General features: G+C 36.3%; 1 protein-coding gene across 1 annotated transcript; it reads right to left on the reverse strand.

Annotated features, from left to right (window-relative positions):
• Nucleotides 1-2,140: 2,140 nt before the first annotated feature.
• On the reverse strand, nt 2,141-9,434 carry emx2 (empty spiracles homeobox 2). The gene is made up of 3 exons (XM_079855679.1): nt 8,758-9,434; nt 7,233-7,417; nt 2,141-5,760 (listed from the first exon to the last, which is right to left on the reverse strand). Exons 1-3 carry the CDS (start codon nt 9,146-9,148, stop codon nt 5,593-5,595), a joined length of 744 nt encoding a protein of 247 aa, XP_079711805.1. The 5' UTR covers nt 9,149-9,434; the 3' UTR covers nt 2,141-5,592.
• Nucleotides 9,435-11,413: the final 1,979 nt, after the last annotated feature.

Below are 11,413 nucleotides of genomic sequence, written 5' to 3' on the forward strand. Positions count from 1 at the left end.
AAACAGCACAAAAGAATAGGTTAAAAAAAAATTAAAAAATGCAGTGTCCCTTAAAATGATTAACAATGCGTTGTATCTTGTTATATTTTATCACGTGCATTATCTCCACGCAGTTGAGCTGTCCTGCATTTCTTACTCATTGTCTTTAAAAAAATATTATAATAATTCTTCCGAAAGCTCAAATCATTTCTTCATTAGCCTAGTGGATATTCAGAAAGTTTACTTTGAATATGAATGAATATATACATACATATATATATATATATATATATATATATATATATATATATATATATATATATATATATATATATATATATATACACTGTTAGAAAAATCTGTAGAAATTACAGTATTACTGGCAGCTACTTGCCAGTAACTTACTGTAGATTTAAATTGATGTTATTTACTGGCAACAATTTGTTCAAAATTAAATGAACATTAAACATTAACAAGTCTTTATCTTTACAGAATAAAACTAAAATAACATCCTCATGCAAAGCATTCTGGGAACCAAAATCTGAAGGAAAAAAACAGAAAAAGGTTGATGAAGATTTCTGGTTCCCAGAATGCTTTGCATTAGATTGTTATTTTATAATTTTATTCTTTAAAGACAAAGACTTGTTAATGTTTAATGTTCATTTAACTTTGAACAAACTGTTGCCAGTAAATAACATAAATTTAAATCTACAGTAAGTTACTGGCAAACAGCTGCAAAAACTACAGCAAATTTTTTACAGTGTATATATATATATATATATATAGCCTATATATTATTATTATTATTATTATTATTATTATTATTATTATGTATATAATCCTTAAAAAAAATCTATACAACGGTCTATATGATCTAAAGAGTGTTTGAAGTAGGGAAACCCAGTTTACGTAAACTTTTCCATAGCTTGTCTGTTGAACGACTTAAAGGTTTTCGTCCAGGATCATTTTCGTTTCCGTCATCATAAATAAAAATAGGGTAATTTTACACAAATAGCTAAACATAAATGCATTTTGCCATTGCAAGACTAATGCATTCACCTAATAATCGAGCCTATATATGTTATTAATAATAAGTCGACGCGTTTTAGCAATAGATTTTTAACACGTTTTAGCATTTGTATTCTGTAAATGAGATCCGACTTTTCAATGCGGATGAAAAACCCGGAAAATTTAATGACGTTAAAATTGTCAATGAAATGACGCTTTGTGCCATTGCAGGTGAAAGCCATAACAAAGCAAAGGTAAGCCCTGGATGGATCTCACGCTGCGGGCTCGATAAAGTCTCAGCAGTCATACTGCTGTCACCCGTGTTTTACCTTTGATCCATTGATATTTGTGTGTTTAGTGGAGGGGCGGGGATTGAGCCTTCATTCAAGGGTTAGAAGATTTGACAGCTGCCAAAAGATAAGTACAATGCACTTGACCAAGGATACAACAATTAAGGCCTATAGAATAAGGTTTAAATTCTCACCGTACTTGCATTATCTTCATTTAACCTAGATCTGTCTTTTAGAAGTTAATTGTGCCTACATTTCCTCAATAGGCCTAAATAACGGCGCAATTCACAGTCCTTAAATCGTTTTAAGAATGGAAACTCATGGGCCTCTTCTTCTTCGTTAATAATAAAATGAGAAACTCAATCTAAGATGATGATATTTAATTTGTAACAACTATTTTGAAGGGTGATTATTTTGTAATTGCTCATTAGTCTTGTATATTTATCGCTGTACCTTATGGCAAGGCCGCGGGAATTGTGCAGGGGGTTGATTCTCCCATTACAAGGATCAGTTTCAAAAGCAATTTGTGAAACTGGATAGATTGTGTTTGTCGTGACGTCACATTTCAGTCCATGCTATAAATATAACCTCAAACCAACATTAGTGGCCAGTTGCAACTGGAATGCGGCCCTCAGCAAATACAAAGTCCAACGAAACTATAAAGCAAAAGCCTGCAAATAATTTAATGACCTTTGATCCAAAGACAACTATTGTTTTTTTGGGTTTTTTCCCAACTGTAAATTGGAGTTTAATTGGCTACTATAGGCTGCATCAGTCTCCATTATACTTTTAAATGGGTCAATGGTAATCTTACATATGGTGCAATACATTTATAAGTTGCTAGGTAGTATTTTTTTTTTTTTAATCAAGGCATAACTTTATTTTGCAAAGCAGCCTAGACCGTCCACCGTACTGTAAAACTGGCTTTTAGTGGGATCAGCGGACGTAATTAAAGCTAGTAATTGCAGATTAGAGGTTTTGGGTCATTGGGGCTATTTGATAGGAGGCTGATTTAAATGACGGGTAATTATTTAACATCACTCGTATGGCGCAGGTTTTTCACCTGTTTAAAATCCAGACCTCAATAAAAAACCACTGCAAGCAAGTTACACCAACTTTTTTTTCCTCTCTCACTGTATGATGAATCATGGCAATGGCCCTCTGTGATTGATCGTTTTCCCTCTGCACAAGCGTGGCGTTGTTGAACATTTAAGTTAATGTTGCTTCTGAAACAAGTTATCGCAGCACGGGGTAACTTAAGCGGGTCAGGAGGTTCTCAATACAGCGAGTCCCATGGCCCGTATGCTTGTTTAGAAAAGCAAATCGATTAATAGGCCTAGCCTATACAAGGTCGAAGTCATAGTCCACCGCTCACTTTTTTTGAATAATGACATTTCTGTGGGGTTGAATCTCTCTAAAATATTTGAATCATTAATTTAAACACATGAGTTGATTATAATGTGAATAATTAGTTCGACACATAATCGAATTAAACACGTTGCCTATGCTTTGGAAACAGGCTTGTATAAAATAGAATACATTAAGTATAGCCTCGGCTCTCTAATTACCTTATTTTAGCTTAGGCTACTCTTTATTTTGCACGCTGAGACTTTAGAATTAATTCAGTCTTCTCAACTCAAATACGTTAACAAATAATAAAATGTTTCTAAGCCTGTTCTGTTTAGTGAAATATAATTTTCCTCCTTTAAATCCAGCTAATTGTCCACCATTAAATGCAAAGCACCAGTCGCATTTAAATCGGCAATGCAAAATTAATAAAGGAGAGCAAGCGGTGACGAGGGGGTGTCCTGTCTTTTGAGGCACAACGGAGGGAGAAAGTGCGCCAAATTTGTTTGCAGCGGATCAAGGCTCACCGCCTTCACTGCACTTTCTTTATCTTAATTCCAACTTGAAAAGATATAATTATCTAGTTTGAACAGGGCTGCTATCAAATCCTTCTTTAGGCAGGGTAGGGAACAGCTCGAGTGGATTGTGGGCTCTGAGCCGCTCGGTGTTGCCCGAGATAGGAGTAATGAAGTTGTGGAGTCCGGAGATACAAAGGGCATTAACCTCATTAGCATGAAACCTTTTCTTCTAACTATTGTGGGACCCTTTCAGCCTTCTAATCCCTCTATTTCAAAGCTGGGTTTGTAATAAAGCTTTTAGGGGTTTTTCAAAGCTAATAGTATTCTCCGCAGATTTTTTTTTATTACCGTTATAGTCCACAGACTGTTCAAAAATCCCCTTATATAGAATGTGTATAGACCTCTGAAAATTGTAACCTTTATCAAACTACAATTAAAAGTTTTGGGGACAACACGAAAACGCTCAGCAATTGTCTTTCTTTGCATTTCGGAAAATTTGGTCACGTAAATAGGCTAATAGTATTTTTGTGCTATTTTACTTATAAAAAGTCGATTATTGGGGGATATTCTATTTTTTAAATGGATGCAAAATACAAGGTAATGGATGAATTGACGTGTAAAATTAATATTAGCTTTCTATAGCCTATTGTTCATATATGAAAAAAACAGGAACTAAAAACGAAGGCTAGAAACATTCCATCCGTTGCTGCCGACAAGATTTTAAACAAAGCTCCTATTTTGCGGCACATTGCAAACCTTCTCTTATCGCACTGTGAGAGGTAGTCAGATTGTACTAAATTATGTCCAACCAGGCCCCCTTGGATCCCCGGATTAACAGATTAAAGTGGACCACTGGGCAATGCATCCCCTTTCCCCCACATATTACTCGTATGATAATTGCCTAAACTGATTTGCACTTTCACAAAAGCTCTCAGGACTCTTTGTAGCTTGAACAGACCAGACGCTGCTCGTCTACCAATGGAAATAAAACTGGTTAATGCCAGTCTATCAGACTGAGCGGCAAATGAGGCAAGAAAAAACAAGCACTTCGCTCTGGAAAAACCGAGCTCAAGACCGTTTTAGCATTCTATTTGTGTTACATTTTAACCAGTCCTTTTCCCCGTTACATACTTTATATACTCAGATTAATTACGCAGCTGGCGGAATATTCCATTGATAACTCCATTGAATAGTGATAACTATACCTCGCTTGTTTGTCCTAAATGACAATGACACCAAGGGACCGAATCAAAATGAGAGAACTGTCAGTGCAACCCATTCAATACTGTCCTATAATGTTTTTCCAAAACAGATATAATACAATGCATCCTAAACCATTTACTATACAGGGCAAACGTTTCATTTTGGCATCTTTTTGTAAAAACAAAAAGGCTTTAATTTAATTCTGAGCAACATATTGATAAAACTTTATTGACAAAATATTGACAATTACATACTTCTTGGAAGTATACTTTGTGTTAAAATTGTAGCAAACTTAACACAAACACAAAATTATTTACATTCTTGTAAAAGACGATTTAACATAAACATTAGCTTTTAGTATCTCTATACATGGAATACGCTCAGTGCTTGAAGTTTTGCTGCCTAGGCGGCCGTCAATTCTTGCATTAATCCTTCGAGGCAACTCTTTAGAGGAGGGGCGAGTCCCGATCATATATTCGCACCAAGATTACGGAGTCATGGTAAAGCTTACATTTTTAAGGAATGTCATGGAGAATTTTCATTATAATTACTTTTGTATGTGGTAAACTTTTTTTTTTATATAATCTGGTTTTGAATTTGTTTTACTCCTTAAAAACACTATAACGCAGCACTGCTACTTCATATTGTTTTCACAATCACTTTAACACGAGAATCATAAATTCAAAGACTGCACACTGTTGTAAAATAAAAAAAAGAGGAAGAAGCACACAACATTTCTCAGATTAAAAAATCGAATCAAAACAAATTTACTTCGAAAAAGGTCAAATTAATTAACCTACCAAAAATTCATTGCTCTACCATGCAATTCAAGTTTTACAAAAACAGCTGTATATTTTGGTATCTTGATGTGGGAAGGTTCACGTCTTGAAAAAATAAAACGAGAGGAAAAAAACCTCTCAGAAGTGCAAATGTCCTATGCGCATTTGAGCTATGTTTTGTAATAGTGGTGATGAGGTGGTGCGGGTAGTGTGGTGGGTGGGGGGGGGGGGGGGGGCGCTGCATGTAATACCTGTCAATCACCTTGCCTTGGCAACGTGCAATTTATTGACAGTTCCCTTGTAGTGACAGCAGTGCCACCAACAGGATCTCTCACCCTCAAGCTGCCGATCTCGAAGAATCAAAATGTGATATTGGCTTTACCCTCTCCCTCAGTCAGTACACAGCATCCTTATCCGTGACATCCTTCAAGCCACGCCGCTGTCCCGCGTTCGAACAGTTCAAGTCTTTTAATCGTCTGAGGTGACGTCAATTTCCTCAGGGCTTCCTTGTTTTGTGGCCATTCTCCATCGGTTTATGTGATGAGTTCCTTTCTTTTTCTGTTGTGAATCCGACCCTTCTTCCTCCAGTTTCTGACGCTTGAACTTCGTCCTTCGATTCTGAAACCAAACTTTTACCTGGGGCGAGAGAAAAAAGGAAAATAATCAGCGTAAAATACAACAGCTTTTCGCTGGTCTCTGAATAAAAACAATTAAACAAAGAGAGTTGGCCTGACAGAAAGTATCACTAACGTGCCTTAAGAATAACTAGGGCTAGACGGACAAAGAACTGCCAGGTATCTCACAGTCAATCTAGTCGGGAGAGCATTGGTCGACTTTCATTTAGTGTCTTCGGTCTGAATAAATTAAAGCAACATAAAGAATTTAAATGAGATAGCCTATTAAATACAATATTACTGATATGTGAGTATGAGACTTAGGCAAGGCTTTCCTTTTAAAGTGCACCTGACCTGTTTACTAACGACAGGTTGAATCATCGCTATCCTTCCCTGCTGCTACTTCAAACTCAAACTTAACTGATGAGAGGAAATTGACTCCGTATACAATAGAAGCAGCATGTGAGTGTACAGAATAGTGTGATACCAGTGAAACTTCACCGACACTGTCGCTTTTTATCACGGATATGTTAGCTGGCCTATTTACAATTCACCCCCTCATTTTATACATCCCCGTAAACCTTTTCTATTAGCATACATTGGTAAAGTTCAGTCTTTCCCTTAATTCATCACCTTTATCATTCATATCATCAGTAAAGCTCACAGCTGACAACTTGGCAAGTGAGGCACATTTAATGTGCATTCAGTGAGCTAATTGAAGCACTGAAGTGGCTCGTACGTAGTCCATTTCTCTCTCTTGCTCTTCAGAAAAGGCGCCGTTTAGAATAGGGCCGGTGCTGTCACTGGGACAATAGATTCCGACCGGGCCACTGAACGATACGCGCAAATACGATCTTAAATATGGTTAGGGAAATTCATAGAATCCGCCTCATTCTTTTAAGTGTCCATTTAAAACGGTTAACTGGTTAATTGTAAAACATTTCCCACAAGAGCCCTCTGCCTCAATCGGAATCGTTCAACCTCATCAAAAACAGGGGTGAATTCGAAATGGTGGATTTAACTCACTCCAGATCATTCAGCTTTAAGAACAATGCTTAGCTCTTTCCGCATGTGGTTGCCAACAAAACGCTAAACAAAACAACATTTTCAAAATGTCGCTAAATCTGTACAAATAGGTTAATAAATATATTGTAGGCTATATGGCTACTTGCTTATGACAATAGCCTACTCATTGCGACTATATGCAAATATGCTGGCAAAGAGAACGAATAAACGTTAAAAAATATATATATTTAGGCCTGCATAAAAAAAAACAATTTAAAAGCTTTAATTATTAATTATATCATTCAGAATTGCATTTTTGTGACGCAAACATTGCATATATGATTACATTTAAAGTAGCCTATAACCATAATATGTAGCCGTTTCAAGGACGAGCCTATTGATTTGAGTTGTAATTTAGGCCGTAGGCTATTATATCCACAGCACCATGCGCACAACCGCGCTAATGAAGACAGGTAAACATCTTCTTACCTGAGTTTCTGTGAGGCTAAGGCTGTGAGCGAGCTGTTTTCGTTCCGCACCGACGACGTAATGATTTTTTTCGAAAGCATGTTCAAGCCGTAGTAGCTGTGATGGTGAAAAAGCTGTACGAATCCTTTTGGGCTTTCTTGCCAGTGCATTGTGCAATAGGAAGCTTTCCGGACTCGTTTCGTTTCCTGTAATGAAAATGATGATAATCAAAACCCATATAGTCTCCCATTATATAAGCATTAATTTTCGATATAGGCCTATAATTGTTAGACTACAATCATTGTTCTCATGAATTAATTGCCTACTATAGGACCTAAGTTTTAAAACATTTTATAGAATGCAACATCTTACTAAAAATATAGCCTGCAATAATATAAAAAAAATTCCGGTCATCTCAAATAAAAATAAGCAAGAGTTTTTTTTCTGATGTTATAGTGATAGTGCTAATGTTTTCAGTGGCTAATTAAATAGTGACAAAATAATGTTAATTTAACGTTAATAATTCAAAATATAATGCTAACAATATTATTTTCCAACACTTGTAAATTAAACAAACGGAAATATAGGCTACGACTGTTTTAATTTCAGAACTGAAACATTCTCGAACTAATTCAATGGCCTTGAGTATCTTGAACAGTGGTAAATAAAGGTTTCCATACGAGTGTTTCGGTCAACAGCTGGGATGACAAATGTTCCCCAATATTTAATATTACAAAAGTAAAATAAAAGAGTTAGACTTTTGCTATAACATGTATGTGTAATTTCAGTTTGATATGTAGCCTATTAATACAATAGTATCACACTTATTAACGTTTAATAATATTAACGTTCATTTTTAAGGGAACAGTTTTACAACATTTAGGAACCAGACAAACGCACTTTTAGATAAAGGCGAAATTATCATTTTAGAAGAAGAAGAAGAAAAAAAAAACAGTCGAACGGAAAATATAGCTACTTCTGTTCTATTCATAAATTAATTTGTAGCTCCTAATTTTTTTTCATAGTGATATGAATGCGCTTTTGTAATAGGCAAATGTTTCACCTATATTCAACTGCATTCGATATGTTTTATCATATTAATTAATTTTAAAGAATTGAAACAATTTAGGCTACGATAAAATAAATAGGCTATTTAAACCTGTTAAAATAATTACTTAATTACTTTTTAATTACTAAAATATCAAATACGAAAGTTATAAATACTTTACTTGTGAGTTTTGAACCAGCTTAGTAGGCTATATAGTAATAAAGCCGGGTTCCTTTCTTCCAGAAATTTACTGAGAACCGTTGTATAATGCCATAGGCTACTTCACTCCACAACATTAGCCAATATTTTGATACAATAAAATGGTTATATATATTTTTTCGATAGCATTAGTTTTAGGATTTCTAATATATAGCACAAAAGTGATATTTGGCTAAATATCAATGAAAAACCGCCGTGTCCTTGGGCCGTGTGGCCTTTTTTTCTCCCTGGATGACTGGTCAAAATAATTAGCGAATAAAATATTTTGTAGCAACTTACCTTGAAATCTGTGACCCAAGTATCTATATCTATGTATCAACCACGGGTAAAAAGTTGAAGGGTCCCTTTGCTGGCTTGCGAAAAGAGGGTGCGGACTGTGCGAGGACGACAGTGGGTGAGCAGCCAAAGCATGAGGAGGAGGTACTGAATGGACTGGGACGGCGGAGTTTTGAGGATGTGAAACAGCCTCTGCGAACACCAAGTCCGGGTTTGAGTAGACGCCCCTGCCGCTGGAATGAAAGCCGTTTAAAAATGGATTCATCTGGCTTGAGTTTGCATAGCTGAGCGCCGCTGGTCGTATGGGCTCCTCGGATCTCGACGCTGGCAAAGGATTATCCTTCGCTACCAAAGACTCTATGGTAAAACACCTCTTCGGTGTAGGTTGAAACATTGTTCACCAGGCAGGATTCCCCAGTTTAAGTGAAAACGGTACACGCGTTAGCACTAAAAAATACTCCACACCCAAGACCAAAGTTTTGTCAGCAAGAGACAAGTTAGTGGCAGCTAAAGAAAGGGTAAAAAAAATCTTTCAAAAGCACACAGCTCAACACATCGTGAGAGAAGTGGCCGACTTCTCCAGACAATCCATGAATGTGATCGGTTCCTCACCAGTTGTGCTAGCGATTTGTTAGTTCATGAGCCTAATTAGCTCTGGAGTCACATAAACAGTTTCCTCTGAAGCCTGTAATGGCTTGGTGATTGGTCGCTGCCGCTCGCCTTAAGGTTGAGGGAAGAGTCTTTAAGTGCGTCAATACTGAACGAGCACGGAGAGGCGGATTCAAGCAAAACGGAACGGATTCGCCCAGAAACAGAGCTGTGGAGCAATTTACATACGCAGCTGATCCCATTGAGAGACTCAAGGTACTTCAGCATGTATTTGTGTTGCACACAGGGCATAACGAAGCTTTTACACACGCTGTGCCTCAGTTCTTAATCAGTGCACGTTTAGATGGATAACTACACATGCTGATTTGTACTTGACTACACAAGTATCAATGCGAAGCGTCGTTTAAACAAACGACTGTTATCAATGCAAGTCTGTCAGAAAAGAATAATTTCAAATGACAATCTCTGCGTATATCAAACTTTTGAAGGTTCTACTTTTCCGTCAGTTCGGTGGGCCTGTCAAACGCCCACCTCTGTATTGTCTCTCCGCGTTTTCATTTTCTCCGATGGGTTTGTGATTAGTTTAGGGATGAGAGACTCTCTTTCTCTATTGGCCAGGAGACAAGGATGAGGCTTATTAGACACAGACAATATTTTCAGCCCTGTTTGTTTGTCGTATGACTACAAGAGTCCATTACCCTCTAACTACTCATTAAATTAGCTGAGTTCAATCCCATTATGGGTTACTAATGTGCATTCTGCATCTCGAAAGTTCAGGTATGCACAGTTGACAACGCGATATCTCTTGGGTTTAGAGTCTGTTTTGCAGGGTGTGAGGTAGTTCGGTGATATCTTAATAATGTTTTATTCTTTTTACTTTACATAAATCTCATACAGCACTACAATAGCTTAACATATTATTGGGTGCAAATTTAGGCCATATTAGTAGGCTAGCTAACCTATAAAAATACGGAAACTGCAGACATTTTAGCACAAATTCTACACTTCAATTTCTACCGCTATATAGGCTATAACAGTAAAATAAATACAAATAAAAAGCTATTCTTCTTAATTTGTCCATGTTAAAAACTCGTCTAATTTTTACAAGTGTGTTTTATTGCACGGCAGTGAGCCCAGTGTGCAATGTGGGAATGAAATATTAGCCTAAATGTTTACTAAATACATCTACATTTTCCTACGGTCATTGTTAACTTGAATAATTTTGCCTATTGTTCTCAACACCCCACATTTGTTAAATGAACAATTTATCAGCTATTGGTTTAACGTACGGACGCAGCATGACAATGCAGTGGTACACGATTCATATGCAGCATAAAACATGCACAAGGAATTCTTCTTAGAACTATTATCCTTTCCCTTTAGCTTTTAGGCTTGTGTTAACGCACAGTGAGTTTATGGAGTAGTTTAGTTTGAATTATATTTAATTATCATTATTATTATTATCATTATTATTATTAGGCTAAATCTGAATATATAAATGCCTAGGCTATAGCCTATTAATTATTATGTCGGTCTATTTTGCTTGCGTCTTATAGCAAATACTGTTGTCGGCGTGTCGGATTTATAAAAAAAACTTTGTTTTTCTAATCCTTGCTCAAATATTCAAGTTCTTGATTCTAAAAAGATTCCCGAATCTTCATGCGTATATAGCAGGCAGATATCAACAATTAGTTATCAATTCAATATTTAAATCGTTCGAGGCTATTTTTTAGCATGAGTTAAGGTCACTTAGTTTTTGTTATAGCCTGCTCTTCCGTGCTGTAAATGTTCTAGGCTATTTGCTATCGCACTTTTTGACTCCAAACAGCTGATAGGCCTAGCCTATACCCCGCAAATTTTCTTTAACTTATATATCCTCGGCCACACATAAATAAGACACTACATTTCGATTTTTATTATGAATTTATCGTTTGCTGATGTAAATAAAGCACAAACGTTTGGAGAAAAACGGCAAAAGAAATTGTGACACAAATTTGTTAAACCTCTGTCTTTTGTGAATTTTCTAAATAAGGCATATAGAGCCTTTTAA

The sequence above is a fragment of the Squalius cephalus genome, assembly GCF_949319135.1.
Source record: "Squalius cephalus genome assembly, chromosome: 21".
Lineage (NCBI taxonomy): Eukaryota > Metazoa > Chordata > Actinopteri > Cypriniformes > Leuciscidae > Squalius > Squalius cephalus.

Coding starts and splice junctions, on each gene's coding strand:
- emx2 (XM_079855679.1), bottom strand. CDS start 9,148: ATGTTTCAACCTACACCGAAGAGGTGTTTTACCATAGAGTCTTTGGTA. Junction 7,418..8,757: donor CTTGGGTCACAGATTTCAAG/GTAAGTTGCTAC, acceptor TTTTCATTACAG/GAAACGAAACGAGTCCGGAA. Junction 5,761..7,232: donor TTAGCCTCACAGAAACTCAG/GTAAGAAGATGT, acceptor CTCTCGCCCCAG/GTAAAAGTTTGGTTTCAGAA.